Source organism: Rutidosis leptorrhynchoides, chromosome 10 (assembly GCF_046630445.1).
Source record: "Rutidosis leptorrhynchoides isolate AG116_Rl617_1_P2 chromosome 10, CSIRO_AGI_Rlap_v1, whole genome shotgun sequence".
Classification (NCBI taxonomy): domain Eukaryota; kingdom Viridiplantae; phylum Streptophyta; class Magnoliopsida; order Asterales; family Asteraceae; genus Rutidosis; species Rutidosis leptorrhynchoides.
Window position 1 is genome coordinate 33,138,603 of NC_092342.1, and position 17,165 is coordinate 33,155,767.

Genomic DNA, 17,165 nt, shown 5'->3' on the forward strand with positions numbered 1-17,165 from the left:
GGTGGCGGTGGTTTATATCGATGGTGGTGACCATGGTAGTTTAGATAGTTCTTGGGTGGTTCCGGGCTGCATAACCGGCAATAGTGATAGATGATATTTACAGTTGCTTGATCGACGAAACATATAGATAAAAGTGAAAGCGAGTTGCAGAAAGAGGGAGAGAAAAGGAAACGTAAATGGTGGTGGTGTTTGGGTTGTTTATGGTGACGAATAAATAGATGGCGACGGTGGTCATGAGTTTAATCGTATAACAACCGATTAGTGGAAGGATCGATCATGGTGATGTAATTTGGTTGTTTGTGTGGTTGTTGGTAGTATTTTACGGAGAGAGATGGAGAGAGGAAGAAGTGAGAGATGGAGGGACGAAGGTGGTGATGGAAGGCGACGGTTCCGGCCGGTGGTCATGGTGGATCATGTAGATCGATTAATAAGAAAGAATTACAAAGTTGTTGGCTTGTTCTCCTCATACAAATGCGTGAGTGTGTATAAATATAATAAGAGAAGAGATATTATGCACAAACAACAGTAATTTAATGATTGAATCTAATTATCACGGATATAATACCATCTGTCTGCCGACACTATTTTACGGAGTAATATTTCGTGCTCCTTTGCTAAATAGTCACGGATAAATTTAATTCAGATAAATCTCAAATCACGGATGAAATGGAATACAGGAAAGAAAAACAATTTTGACAGTGATATGATATAATTTACGTGTAATTGACTGATTATATATTTAACTTTATTAATAAATGTATTCATAATAATAATACAGTTTAATAATTATATTATTAAAATCTGTTAATAATAAAATAAAATACTAATAGAAATATTGAAAGTATTATTATTATTATTATGATAACTATATCTTAACTTATAATTAGATTTAATATATTAACATTATATACTTTTAATTGTACAATATATATAACATATGTTTATTATTTATACCTCCTATTATAAATACTTTTTGTAATATGTGTTCGTGAATCGTCAGGTATGGTCAAAGGATAACCGATTAACTAAATATAGATTCCAAACTTTCTAGACTCAACATTACAGATTTTGCTTATCGTGTCGGAAACATATAAAGATTAAGGTTTAAATTTGGTCTGAAATTTCCGGGTCGTTACAGTTTTACTCAAAATGTTTTCGTAGCTAAACTAGCTTCGGATACCCGATTTTGTTTTAGCCGTAGTTTCTTCAATACAACTCCGTTTTTGTTGGTTCAACTTGCCACTTCCTTGGATCGAGCCATTATTTATGAATATGAACTGTAAATACCTTAGTTTGCATTCGAAATCACAGGTTATAGGTCAAACTTGGGTGAATCTTATGAAAGTGATCATTTCCGTCATAAAAACAACATCTAGATGATCATTTTTATAAAAATACTTACACTTTGAGTTATACCATGAGATTTTTATAAATTAACATATTCATAAGAAATATCATTTTTTCAGAATATAAACTTCCAATTCAAAGTTTAAGATGGTTTTTAATTATCCAACCCAAAACAGCCCCCGGTTGCACTCCGACGACGTAGATTCAGTTTTAAGGTGTTCTTTGTAAAATCAAGTTATATCTTGTTAAGTTAGCATATAATTATGATATATTACAGGTCTTGAAGTTTTTTAAAAGTCAAGTTAGAAGGATCTATTTAGTTTGCGAACAAGTTTGAAATCATTCAAACTATGTTCTTGTTGTTATAATTTGTAACTCAAAATAAGATAGCTATATGAATATGAATTGAATAAGATTATGAATAAGGTTACTACCTCAAGTTACTTGGATAAAGCTACTGGAAAGGAAGTATAACTCTTGATCCTAAAGAGTGGTGAAGTTGGATTGAAAGATTGGAAGTAATATTGCAACTTCTTGATTCTAGGTTGTTTTTATGATGATTAAAGCTTGTAATTGAAGCTAAATGATGGGAAAAATGCTTGGAGATGATCAAGTATGAAGTTAGGAGTGTTTTGAGAGAGAAATGGGAGTGTAAGTATGAGAAAATAGAATGAAGAAATGGTGTTCATGCATAAAAACGTTTTTAGTTTATAAAGAAAGAAAAGATTCCTAATTTTGTTTTCTTGCTAAATAATTCATGCTACTTGACAAATTGTTGGTTCCACATGTTCCTTAATTATTTAAGGCTGCTAAGGATGATAATTGATGTGTATATACCAATAGTATATACATCTAGAAGTTGCGTACAATACGGTTACATATACCCTAGGTATACGTGTAGAAATCTTGAGGAAACGGAACGAGAATTCAAATATAGCTATCTTTTGTAAATATACTTATATTGTTTTATGTATATAAGCCCTTTAAAAGTGATTAAATACATATTTATACGATACTTGTATAAGCATTATAAGTTATAGGTATATATGTTAAAGAACGTTACATATAGTTATCGTTTTGAAAACTTAATTTAGTAGTCTCAAAGTATACTTATAACTCATTGTTATTAGTACACAATGATATGTTAAACCATCCTTAGATCATGTTAAATATGTATAAATACATATATGTACACAATCGTATAATTATCGTATGTTATATAGTTCGTGATATCATCGGTCAAATTGGACGGTCAAACGTTGTGTAAAACTCTTTTCAAAAACACAAGACTCAACAATTTGGATTGCTTATCATGTTGGTAATGTTTAATTTATCTAAATATTAATCTCATATGTATAAAACGATCGAAAAAAATTCGGGTCGTTACATTAATACACATATATAATACGTCGTTTCGTAGGTAATTACCCATACAATACTACTAAATACTTACAAACAACATTGCAAGGCTTTTAATGCATCAAAGATCACATTTAAGGCCACCAAACCCTAACTAACAATCATAAAATCCATAATCATGTTAATGAGGCTTTTCCAAGTCAACTTACATACCAAATTGAAGCTAGTGATGCTAGTAACACATTTAATACATGCACTTTTAACATCTAACAACATACGATCAACTAAAACTCAAGATCAAACACACCCATTTCAAGTTTAAGCTAGTTACATCAAAATGACAAGAACAAGCATACAAATCATATATTCATGTTAGACTTGAGCCAAAGACACTAATTAACACTTTTATAAGTTAAAAACATCAAGAACAAAAGATATAGTGTTTTTAGAAAGTTACCCAAACGAGACGAGATTAGTATGGATTCGAAGAGGAAGATGCGAGGATTCGAAATATGTAATTTGTTTAAATTGATGCTTGCTAGATCTTGAATAGATGATGAATCTTTGTTTGAATGTTTGAGAGCAAAAAAGAGGTGGAAGTATTAAGTAGGTGAAAGAATGAATGGAGGTTGACCTAGTCAACTAGTTTGGCTCCTTGGCAAGTTTAGTCCCTCAAGTTTGAATCGGGTGCGTGAATTACCTAAACGAGATATTTTAAAACGTGTATTAACGGAAGATGTAATAATTATATGACGGACTTAAAAATAGTATAACGGAAGGTAAACGGAAAAAGGCGGGATGTTACAGTATTTGATGGTTTGGTAGTTACTTTTTTTTTCTTTTTTTCTTTTTTTGGCAAAAATAACGAAAACTATATAAATGAAGCCTTCATCATAAAATGAAAGACCGAACCGAGAGAAACAAAGATAGGCAACCAGCAGGGCTCGAAACAAGTAAACGTCACAAATCGACGTTAACTCCAAACGAGCCAAACCATGAACCCCACACTATCAATATACAGAATTAATTCTTTTTGACATTCATCAGAGCTGTCAGCGACAATTTTTGCATCTTTCCTTTTTATTTTTTATTTCTAATTTCTATTTCTGTCTCCTTTTGTTCTATTTAACTCTGAAATTTACATCCTATGTCCATATACAAGACAAGTTGCACAAAGTGAAATATTGCTGTGTTATGAAACATCTGTAGTGTGACTTCTTTTGTGAATTATTAAAAAAATAGAAGGTTAATATGTAGTTATGTACCTCTAGCTTCCAAAAATTGTATAAAATGGAAAGTGAAAATAACAAACAAAATAAAATTGGAATACTCCGTAACATTTAGTAGTTACACCAAAACTTTCTTTAGGTTAGACAACTTGCCTAACCATGATTATTATTTTATCATTACTAAATTTTGATGAAACGAAGAAGCAGTTAATCAAAGTTGACTTGGTATTTAAATAGTGGAGTATCAAAGACAGATTTTCCTTAAACTGTTGAGAAGTACGAGGATGTGAACCACCCCACACTCATACCAAATCCTAACCAAAACTCAGTATTAATTAATTATAAACTAATGTACACTCCAAAATGAGCCACTCTTTATACAAAAAAAATAAAAATAAAAAAATGATATGACAATTATGTCATCTGTTAATTGATATATTGATGATGATGTACTATTTACTGTATATTTGAAAGTTGAAATTGTACTGTTTTCGTTTATTTTGTAAAAACTTTAGTTCTTGAGGAAAGCTTGTAAACATGATTTATCCTCAACTACATACACAAAAATGAGTTACAGTAATTTGGAGTTATATTAATAGTAGATGAAGTAACCAACAGATAAACAGGCCAAATTTCATTTGCCTCTTATTCTATGATTCCATGTCTCCTGAAAACATAGTAACTTTCAGATTAAGTGGCAGATTAAGTGATAAAGAAATAGCAATTTTACATCCTGAATTAAGAGTTGTATAGAAACCAGAACCAGATCATTAAGTGAAAAGTAAACATGCCCTAAGTTAACTAAATTAAACATGTCAAAAATTTTGTGGGTTGACCCGACCCAGTCCAAGTCATTATGGCTCATTTGATGGGTTTTTTTTTCCACCAATTTTTTGTTACCTGTTAATCTGTCAAAAAGGATATTTTTGTACTAGTTCCATCCATGCATTACTACAAACATAAGTCTCCTGCTTCATATAATTAAAAAAAAAACTATAAGCCTAGTGGTTGCACCAAAATCAACCAAGTTTTAACTCATAACAACCCAATCACAACACAAACTATGTGTATATAAACACCCCTTATCACCATCTCAACTCATAACAAATCTTCACTCTAAAGTGTTCATAAACAATATCGATAAAAAAAACATAACAAGATACTTAAAAATGTCCAATTCCCGGGTTCTTTTCCTTACCCTTTTTCTTTCCCTTGCCCTTACTACATTTGCAGAAATACATAACTATGAATTCAAGGTATGTCGTTAATTCTTCATAATAATCATTAACATTATTATCCAAATTTTATTTTATTTATTTAAAATGAAACATATCGCTTTTCGTATAACAGGTTCTTGAACAAGCTGCTAACAGACTATGTAAAAACCATAGAATTGTAAATGTTAACGGACAATTCCCAGGACCAACTTTAGATGTACGAGACGGGGATACCGTCGCTGTCAAAGTAACAAATGCTTGTAAATTTAATGTCACAATCCATTGGTAATGCAAGTTTTTTTTTTCATCACTCTTTATGTGCATATTACATCATTGATTAGCAACATATAGGTCACTGTTATATATGTGCTATAAAGTTTTTTTTTTTTTTTTTTTTTTTTTTTTAGGCATGGAGTACGCAACCTGCGAAACCCATGGGCAGATGGGCCAGAAATGGTGACCCAATGCCCAATCCAGACCGGAGGAACTTACACATACAGAATCACCATACAAGGGCAGGAGGGAACATTATGGTGGCATGCTCATAGCAAATGGCTACGAGCTACGGTTTACGGTGCACTTATTATCCGTCCTAAGGCTGGTTCTTCGTACCCCTTTCCGACTCCCAAAGTCGAGTTTCCCGTCATTCTAGGTACATAAACTCGAGTAATCAGTTCTATCCAAGTTTCGGTTTTGATTACTTTTCTTATTCGCTTCACTGAATTTTTCAACGTTGATGATGAAACAGGGGAATGGTGGGACCGAAGAGTCATCAGTGTTCTACGACAAGCGTTATTCAGTGGTGCAGCACCGAACATATCAGACGCTATCACGATTAATGGGCAACCGGGTGATCTCTTTAGATGCTCCACCCAAGGTTACTTACTCTTCATATCATAAGTACTACTACTACTACAACTACTTTCGTCCCAATTTAACTGTCGTCAGACAAAAACACACAATTTAAAAGAAAGTGACGGTAACATCTACTTTTTCTTTCGTTTTTACAGTTTTACATTTTACTTTTTATCTACTTTTGTTCTCGTGCATAAAGGGTATAAAAGAACTTTAACTTCTTATTCTTATCTATTATGAAAATGAACAATTCATTTGGGACATCCCTAAGACCATTTGTAACGGTGATAGGCGTTTCTTGATCGTGTTTCTTGCTTTTTGCACTTTTTTTATGACTAGGACATGTTTCTTTTTTGGGTGGAGTAGTAGTGGTGTTGGTTTTTGTTGTTGGTTAGGAGTATTGTGATAATGTGTTAAAATATAATTGGGTTAAGTATTAAAAGGGGATAAAAATAATATTTTTAAATTAATAAAAAAAAAACAAGAAACATATGTTTCTTCTCCCGTTGGAATCAAACATACACCTAAGAAACGCCTCAAAGAAACACACGGATACTTCATTTTGTGGCGTTTCTTTCCCTCCACATCACCACATGTTGGCGTTTCATTGTACGAATACAAGTAGTCTAAATGAAATACTGGACAATAATTTAGACGGAGACAATATTAATAAAAAAAACATATTTCCTCTTAATGTATATTCATCGGTTTAAATTCTATTTGCACGTGTTATATATAGGTACTACGAAACTTACTGTGAACCAAGGCGACACAGTTCTTCTACGTGTCATCAATGCTGCACTCAATCAACAACTCTTTTTCAGCGTTGCTAACCACAAACTAACTGTGGTCGCAACTGACGCTGTTTACACCAAGCAGTTTACCACCAACGTAATCATGCTGGGGCCTGGTCAAACAACCGATGTCCTCCTGACTGCTGACCAACAGCCCGGACGCTACTACATGGCTGCCCGAGCATATGCAACTGCTCAAAACGCTCCATTTGACAACACCACCGGCACCGCTATCTTACAATACAAATCCGCCACGTCACAACCAATTCTACCGCAACTTCCGTTCTACAACGATACTAACACTGTCACTGTATTTTCGAACCAAATAAAAAGTCCCGGTGAAGTATCAGTCCCGAAAAAAGTTGACGACAGTTTATTTTTCGCAGTGGGTTTAGGGTTCTTTAACTGCACACCTGGACCTAGATGCCAAGGGCCTAACAACACACGGTTTGCTGCTAGTATGAACAATGTATCTTTCATATTGCCGAAAAAAACGTCTATATTGCAAGCTTACGCACAAAACATACCAAATATCTACACAACAGATTTTCCTCCAGTTCCACCTGTGCAATTCGATTACACTGGCAACGTTCCACGTGGGCTGTGGCAGCCCGTTAAGGGAACGAAACTTACCAAGCTCAAGTTCGGGTCTAACGTGCAGATAATCCTGCAAGACACATCCATTTTCTCTACTGAAGATCATCCTGTTCATATTCATGGATACAATTTCTACATTGTAGGCCAAGGTTTTGGTAATTTCAATCCGTCACGAGATACTCCTAACTTCAATCTTGTTGATCCACCAAAAAGGAATACCATCGATGTCCCGGTTGGGGGCTGGGCTGCCATCAGATTTGTAGCTGATAATCCAGGTAAAATCATCAAATATAGTACTGTACATATTTTTTGACACAAACTTATAAAATTATCTAAAACACATTGTACATACATCAAATATATATATATATATATATATATATTCTTATTATGGGTGATGATTTTGTAACAGGAATTTGGTTTATGCATTGTCACATCGATACTCATCTTGTTTGGGGATTTGCAACGGCTTTCTTAGTTGAAAACGGAGTCGGAGAATTAGAGACGTTACTACCTCCTCCATTTGATCTGCCTCAATGTTAATTATTAACATCATTCGAGATCCATGTCTGTGTCATTAAGTTGCTGTGTTTACTTTTGGGTGATGCACAATCAGTTTTTAGCCATACACAACCAATTATGCATCATGAAGTTGTAACGTACAACATTTTCAAGCATGTTTAATTGTGTATGGCTTAAAAACTGTTTCATCACCCTTACTTTTTATCTTTACTTGTGCTTTATTTATTTTATTATTACTTGAACAAATTACACCCCATTGTTCATATGTTAATTTCAGGTTCATCATTATCAATTATCAATTATCAATTATCAATCATTCAATCATCAATATTATATATTTGTTATCTGAAATTGCTTATGTCATTACCATTTTATATACAGAATTTCATTCATCCTTGCATCTGATGGATATTATTGACATGAGTATATGAGTTACAGTACTTAATTTTTTTTCTTCCTCTTTCTTGATGATCCAAACAATTGCACATGTTCTACACTACACTGGCAACACAATACCAAAGTAATTTTACACCCAAATATCAAATATAGCATAAACCAATTAACCAACAATTCTAGTAAATTGACACATCTTAAGTGAGATTCAACATGATAGTTTTCATATGAAACACTAAACTGTTTAAAAAAAGAGAGGTTAATCTGTTTTTTTTTTTAGGAGCAAACTCACACACAACACGAATATTTCTACGAATATATACATGTTTGTCCACCTCGGCAGTGGCGGAGCTTGAACAATTGTTTTGGAGGGGCCGACCATGGTGGTGACTTCGTTGTAGTTTTACTGCCAACTTATTTCGTGAGAAATTTGTTGAAACTCCTAAGGAAGACTTGTCATCGTTGTTTGATTAAAGTTATAATCATGAAGTTGACAAAGGGTTTGGACAGTGGAGGAGCTTGAACAATTGTTTTGGAGGGGCTGAACATGACATATAATATTGAGATACCAACTGATTTTAGTGAGAATATTAATTTTGAGTATATTGGTGATATCCCGAGAGGAAATGGCCTCTCCGAGACCAATTACTCTTAATTTCAGGCAACAACCAAAATGAAATGTGTAGTCCTTTGAGTTACGAGCGTTTGAACTTTTATATCAACTAAATCCGAGTTCGTTTGAAGGAGATATAACCAAAACGTGTGGCAACTCACAAATTTTGCCAGCCTTCACTATTTTGGTCATATCTCCTTCATACGGACTCCGTTTTAGTTAATTCAAAAGCCCAAACGTCCGTAACTCGGAGGGCTACAAATCTCCACTAGGTACTCAAAAGTTTGGAGGGGCAAGGGCCCCTCCTTCCCTAAGAAAGCTCCTCCCTTGCACCACTTGAGCCCACAACCTTAAGGTTGGGGGTCACCTCGATACCGTTAGGCGAAAGGCCCATTAGTTAATCTGTAGTTCTATACATCTAGTTTCCAAGAAATGTTTAAAACAAGGGAGAAGGTAGTCCGTAAGGTGCGGCAGAAATATGTGGAAAGAAGTATTTATTGTTCATAAGATTAACGTTAAGAACAATATGCGAGTAGCAGATCACAATAGAGCAACCAACAAAACGAATAAACATTTGCAGTCGTTCTATTCTAACCTTATAAGTTGACGGATTATGAACGTCTCTTTAAAAAAAATTAAAACTATCAACACGTAAATTTTGTTCCTACTGTGTTAACTTGGCTTTTACTTGTGATAATCTCATAATCACATACCGATATAACATTAACAATCTTGGTTTGGTTTAGTTTTATAATAGTGAACAATGATAGAAAGAACTAATATTTGAAAGCTATAACTCAAATATTGCAATATTAATGGACAAAGTTGACTTGTTATATAGAAAAAGTAATATAAATAGTATCAGAGGGACAGATTTTCCTTAAACTGTTGAGAAGCACAACTGAACCAACCATATTAGGAAATGCATCACTTTCCCCACCCCACTCATACCAAATCCTAACCATAACTCACTATTAACTAATAATTGATACTCCATACGGCCCAAATGTATGCACACCTATCCAAAACCAGCCTTTTTTTATGCAACTATAAAAAGTGATATGACAATTATGTAATCTGTTTATTGAAATATTTATGATTATAACTTACTATTCTAGAGATATCATCACAAGATTGGCTAGTAGTTGGAGTTATGATATTCTCATAAGATGTCTCAGCCTCTCAGGTTCAAAAGAGGGTCAGAAATAGTCACGGGTCAAAACCCGATTAGGTCGTTTACATCTGATTGAGTAGCCTGAACAATAGTAAAAACCTTCTCCGTTTACTTGTACTATTCTAGAGAAATCCAAATTTTGAACTTGGAATATTTTAGTTTATTTTGTAACAACTTAAGTTGGAGTTATTTTAATGTTTTATGACGTAAGTCACCAACAGCTAAACTGGCTTAGTTAAAAAAGCAAATGGGTCAAAAGTTTCAGTGAGTTGACCCGACCCAGTCCAAACCATTCAGACTCATTTGATGGCTGTTTTTAGCTTTTAGTTACTTATTATGTCAAAAAGGAAAAGGATACTTTTGTACTAGTTCCATTATCACTACAAACATCAGTCTCCTGCTTCATATTATTAAATAAAAACTATAAGCCTAGTGGTTGCACCAAAATCAACCAAGTTTCTTCTTATTCTTACTTCACTGTTGACCCATAACCCAACCACAACCAGGGGTGTTTTTTAGAAGGGACAAGCGGGGGCAGCCGCCCCCAGTGGATTTGCAATTTTCAGTGTAAAAATTTTGGATTTTTCGACTTTGCCCTAAGTGGATTTTTTTTTTTTGCCCCAAAACCTACATATTTTGTCCCAAAACCTTCAAATTTTGCCCAAAAATCTCCAAATTTTACCCCCAAAACCTTCAAATTTTGCCCATAAACCTTCAACTTTTGCCCCAAAACCTTCAAATTTTGCCCCAAAACCTCCATAATTCGCCTAAAAACCTTCATTTTTTGCCCTAAAACCTCCATATTTTGCCCAAAAAAATTGCTACGGTTTAATTTTTTTTTGCCCCCGGTGAAAAAAATCCTGGTACCGCCACTGACCACAACACAACCTATGTGTATATAAACCACCCTTAATCACCATTTAAACTCACAACAAAATCTTCACTTTTAAGTGTTCATAAAACAATATCCATCAAACACATAACAGGACACTTAAAAATGTCCGTTTCTCACGTTCTCTTCCCGATCCTCCTTCTTTCCGTTGCACTTACTACATTCGCAGAAATACATAACTATGAATTCACAGTATGTACTATACTAACATTCACCATTTATAATTACAAAAAAAAAACCCTGTGTGAACACTAACATTCACATGTTTATACACATGGGTATTTTAGTAAATTTTTTCATTTTTTTTATGCGTGCACCATGTTTAATTACTAAAATGCCCCCAACGAAATGGGGCCACACACCCCTCGTCAACATTCTAATTATATCTTTATGTTGAAATAAGCAACATTTTTTTTTGTAACAGGTTCAAGAACAAGCTGCTAATAGACTATGTAATAACCATAGAATCGTTAATGTTAACTAGACCTGACAATTGTGACCCATACACGCAATTTCGGGTCAAATGGGTCAAGCTTTCAAGTCAATTGGGTCTTGAGAAAAATTAAGCGTAACAATGCAAATCAAAACTTAAAAAAAGATCCAAATGAGTTTCTCTCCAACCTATTGAGTCCTATACAAAAAATGAAGGAACGGGTCTAATGGGTATCAATACTCAAAGATCAATAAATAGAAATGGGTCTAATGGGTTTTCCGAATGGGTCAAATGGGTCAAGCACAAAAAACTTCATCCGTCAAAAATTTATGAAAGCATTCATGGTTATATCATTTATTATGTATATTAATGGTTCTTATGTATATATAATAAATAATAATAACTAAAATAATGTAATAAATGTAAAAGAAGCGATGTAACCCATTTGACCCATTTGACCCAACTGACCTGCGACCCGTTTCGACCCGTTACACAAACCGACCCAACCTGACCCGTTTTGACCAGTTTAAAAAATTGACCCGTTTGACTTATGACCCATTTCAACCCAAAACCATTTTGACCCGTTACCCAAACCGACCCAACCTAACCCATTTGCCAGGCATAATGTTAACGGACAATTCCCAGGACCAATTGTAGACGTACGAAATGGGGATACTGTTGCTGTCAAAGTAACAAATGCTTGTAAATTCAATGTCACAATCCATTGGTACTAAATAGTTTTCATCACTCATTATGTGCATAGCATTGTAAAATTAGTTACAATAAATTTTTTCTAGGCATGGACTACACCAGTTGCGAAACCCATGGGCCGATGTGCCTGAAATGGTGACCCAATGCCCAATCCAAACCGGAGCAACTTACACATACAGATTCACCATACAAGACCAAGAAGGAACATTGTGGTGGCATGCTCACAGCCGATGGCTACGAGCTACGGTCTATGGTGCACTTGTTATCCGTCCTAAAGCTGGTTCTTCGTACCCCTTTCCAACTCCCAAAGTCGAGTTTCCGGTCATTCTAGGTACATAAACTTATGTAATCACTTTTAGCCCGGACCGTTTTTAATTACTTTTTTTTTTTTTTTAATGAACTGATTTTTTCGTTGTGGTTGACAAAACAGGGGAATGGTGGGACCGAAGAGTCATCAGTGTTCAACGACAAGCGTTGTTCAGTGGTGCTGCGCCAAACGTGTCAGACGCTATCACGATTAACGGCCAACCCGGTGATCTCTTTAGATGCTCCAGCCAAGGTTTTTTAGCCATCCCAAAATTATTGTCCTAGTTAGACTTTTGAAGTCTTTCTTTTTCAACTTGACTTTAAATATCTTTGTATGTGTGATATAATATTTGATGAAATTTATACCCATTAAAACACGTTTAAAACCTAGTATATTCATATGAATTTCATCAAGTATTATACAACACAAAAAGAAAATACTTAAAGTCGAAATTGTGAAAGAAAATTTCTTTAAAGTCAAATCAGACAGTTATTTTGTACTAGTTATAAAGTCACTGAAAAATAAAACATTTGTTTTGATGTATATTTATCTATTTAAAATCTATTCATGTTACATTAGGTACTACGAAACTAACCGTGAACAAAGGGGACACTGTTCTTCTAAGGGTGATCAACGCTGCACTCAATCAACAACTCTTTTTCAGCGTGGCTAACCACAAACTAACCGTGGTTGCCACCGACGCTCTTTACACCAAGCAGTTTACAACCAACGTCATCATGGTGGCGCCCGGTCAGACCACAGACGTCCTTCTAACCGCTGACCAACAACTCGGGCGCTACTACATGGCTGCCCGAGCATATGCAACTGCTCAAAACGCTCCATTTGACAACACAACCGCCACAGCTATCTTAGAATACCAATCCGCCACGTCACAACCAATTCTACCGCAACTTCCATTCTACAACGATACGAACACCGTCACCGCATTCTCAAACCAATTAAAAAGTCCCGGTAAAGTAGCGGTCCCCACAAAAATTGATGACAGTCTGTTCGTCACAATTGGGCTCGGGTTCTTTAACTGCACACCCGGACCTAGATGTCAAGGGCCTAATAACACACGGTTTGCGCTAGTATGAACAATGCATCTTTCGTACTACCAAAACGGACTTCTATATTACAAGCTTACACACAAAATATACCAAATATCTACACAAACGATTTTCCGTCGGTGCCACCTGTCCAATTCGATTACACTGGCAACGTCCCACGTGGGCTATGGCAGCCCGTTAAGGGAACGAAAGTTTACAAGCTGAAGTTCGGGTCCAACGTGCAGATAATCCTGCAAGATACATCCATCTTCTCTACTGAAGATCATCCTGTTCATCTTCATGGGTACCATTTCTACGTCGTTGGTCAAGGTTTTGGTAATTTTAATCCGTCACGAGATACTGCTAACTTCAATCTCGTTGATCCGCCACAAAGGAACACAATCGACGTCCCAGTTGGCGGGTGGGCCGCCATCAGATTTGTAGCTGACAATCCAGGTATAGTCACATTTTTTAATTATTTTTTTTCTAAGACAAACCTACAAAAAAAACCTAACATACATATATATTTCTACCACGACATAATGTTGTGGTTGGCGGGCTCCTCGGATACCACTAGACCAAACGCGAACTCACTTGAAAATACAAGTCCTTTTCGCATAAATAATGTTTTTTGGAATTATAAAAAAATTGATTAATTTTGGGAATGTGTTTACAGGAGTATGGCTGATGCATTGTCACATAGATACTCATCTTGTTTGGGGTTTTGCGACGGCGTTCATAGTTGAGAACGGGGTCGGGGAATCGGAGACGTTACTACCTCCTCCCTCTGATCTGCCTCTATGTTAATTAAGATCATTTTGAAATTAATGCCTTTGTCAACAAGTTCTTGTTTTTACCTTTTTATGCTTTGCTTAATTACTTGAGCAAAGATAGGTTTCTGGTTCATCAATATACATGTATACTTGTTTGTATGTTTTCTTGCTTTAAAGAAATACATAGAATGATTTATCAATTGATATGTAGATATTGATGTATTCTTATACCCTAAATGCAACAGTGATTTGAATTCTTGTTTTTGGATGTTTGTGCTTTGATCATTCTCTCTGTTATATTTTCTCTATTCCTTCAAACATATTTCTTATATGCAAAAAAAGGGCATACAAATGACATGTTACTAGAAAATTCTAATTTAGAGATCCAAATCTATTGCCTAACTGCAAGCAGATAATTTTTTTTTTTTTTTTTTTTTTTTTTTTTTTTTTTTTTTGCAAAAATAACGATAACTATTATAAACGGAAACGTTTCCCAAAAAAAAAAAAAAAAAAAAAATTCAACAATAAATACAAGTGAGGACCCCACACTTATGCTTTACCTTTAACTTTCTCTGAGTTTGGATACAATCCCACACTCAGATGTTTATGTGACTTAACTTACTTAAAGATTTTAAAATAATTGGCAGACTGTTTTCATCAAATTTAACAGTCTGTGTTTCATATGTTCAACTGTACTTAAAAAGCTGCATTATTACATGTTGAAAGTATCATCATTGTAAGTTAAGGTGTTACATCATCTTAAGTTATGCGGATTGTTTTCCAAACTATTTATAAGAAGAACTTGATGTAATACTATGTTACACTAAAATAGGTATGGGTGGAGATGGGTATGTGATGTCGATATAAAGATTTAGAGGTTTATAGGTTCGAACATTCAGGGTGCAGTTATGTATATGCATGCATCCCGAATTTAAACCAATCCAATTCGGAAGACAACATAAGAATCTTATTAATTATTATGCTTTATATATACTTGACACGTACATATTAATCCAAACTATTTGAAAAGCAGCTAGGGTCAATAGTACAACTTTTAAGTTATGTTTTTTTTTTTTTTTTTTACGAGGAACCCCTCTAGCGACGAACCATAATGGCTCCCCTCTAGTTGGTAAACCCCGGGTAAACGGCAAGCCAGGCCTCCACCGCTACCAGGCAAAACATCCTCTAGTCAATCAGTCACTAAATGGAGCTCGCCCCAAGGTATTTGCCTTGAAGGGAATCGAACCCGTGACCTCTTGCTTCATTGGAAGTCCTGGTGGCCACCCAGGCTATTACTGGATGGTTCTACTTTTTTTTTTAACTTTTAAGTTATGTTCTCTGTGTATAGATTATCATTCTACTATGCGTTACTCATTATCCATACTTTCAGCTCAAATTCCTCTCTACCTCAGGTCAAATTAAGATTCAAGATCTCAAGCTTACGATATGAATCATATTGAAGCCTACGAACACAAAATGTCAAGAAACATACACTCATCATTCATATACACTAAAATTGCGATGATAAAACCCTAGCTACCGGCAGACATATGAAAACAACAAATTGACACAATTGATTTAAAATTGATTGAATAATTAGAATAGCATACCTCTTGATCGTCGATAGTCTCAAAAGCTTACGTAGTTACGTTCAGGTTTGTATGAGTGTGCAAAACAGAGATATTTGTTGAGAGTTCCCTTTGCTGTTAAACTTGATGGCACTAGCAATGACATTGGTGTTAAATTGGGACTGACGTATTATTAGTACTAAAAAGAAGAAAATAATATTAAAAATGGCCCATGCAGGTCTCGAACCTGCGACCTTCGCGTTATTAGCACGACGCTCTAACCAACTGAGCTAATAGGCCGATGAGACAATTTTGTATACTGTAGTTAATGCACAAAGTTCGCATGACATAAACAACCGAGTTTATAAAATAATTGACATAATATAATAATAAGTAATAAGTAATTAATATAATAATTCTCTGAATCCTGAATCATTCTGTATTCCATGGTGTATTTGTAACTGATAAACAAATTTATATGTTAAACCAATCACAGTTTGAAATAATACAAAGTTAAAATAATGAAGACAATAAAATCACGGTATTCATATATTTATACCATAATGCTCGAAAGTAAAATCACATGACGTACCGTGCACGAATAACATTCAATGGTGTATTTGTTTATCACAGTTTGAAATTTGTTATATCTTAAGCACTTCTATTTTCTTTTAAATTTTTTTTGGACAAAGTTAAAATAATACAATAAAATCACGGTATTCATATATTTATACCATAATGCTCGAAAGTAAAATCACATGACGTACCGTGCACGAATAACATTCAATGAAGTATAAACTTCACTATTCAACATAAGGAACTTCTGGTTACCTTTGTTGGTCAATATTCGGGTGTTGATCATGGTTCGGGTCCTTCAAAAAAATACAAACGGGTCTTCAAACCCATATTATGATTACTAGTCAAGGATGGGTAATGCAGTTATTTACAAATAAGTCGAGAGCAGGTTTTTCAAGCCGGACTTGAGAGACAAGATGAAGGCATCCTAGGCGGCGGATAATATTGAATTCGTAGGTTTATTGTGTTATTTGTTCTTAGTTTGCCACGTCTTATATTATGTTTTTGTTTGTTTGTGCTGGTGTAGTTTTGTTGGTATGGTTCATTTCCCGGTCGTGGATCGTTTGGCCCATTGTTTAGCTTAGTGCTTAGTTTAGTTGTTAGGCTATAGTTTTTGGTTTTGCTTTTCAGGTATGTGGCAATCTCGATTTAACCCGTCCCTTGTATTTGCATGGCTCTTTTACTTTTGAAGAAATGACCAAGTTCTATACAAGTTTAGTCTTTTGGAGAAAAATAAATGAGGAACTTCAAAGTACA

At 34.7% G+C, this 17,165-nt stretch overlaps 1 protein-coding gene, 1 non-coding gene and 1 pseudogene across 2 annotated transcripts; 2 read left to right on the forward strand and 1 right to left on the reverse strand.

Annotated features, from left to right (window-relative positions):
- The first annotated feature begins 5,104 nt into the window (after positions 1-5,104).
- Positions 5,105-7,941, forward strand: LOC139871891 (laccase-3-like). Its single transcript, XM_071859643.1, has 6 exons — positions 5,105-5,191; positions 5,286-5,437; positions 5,560-5,804; positions 5,901-6,029; positions 6,747-7,673; positions 7,811-7,941. Exons 1-6 carry the CDS (start codon positions 5,105-5,107, stop codon positions 7,939-7,941), a joined length of 1,671 nt encoding a protein of 556 aa, XP_071715744.1.
- Positions 7,942-11,097: 3,156 nt separating this feature from the next.
- LOC139870175 (laccase-3-like) lies at positions 11,098-14,299 on the forward strand (annotated as a pseudogene).
- A 1,760-nt stretch (positions 14,300-16,059) lies between these two features.
- On the reverse strand, positions 16,060-16,133 carry TRNAI-AAU (transfer RNA isoleucine (anticodon AAU)). The gene has a single exon. It is a non-coding gene; the product is annotated as a tRNA-Ile (tRNA).
- Positions 16,134-17,165: the final 1,032 nt, after the last annotated feature.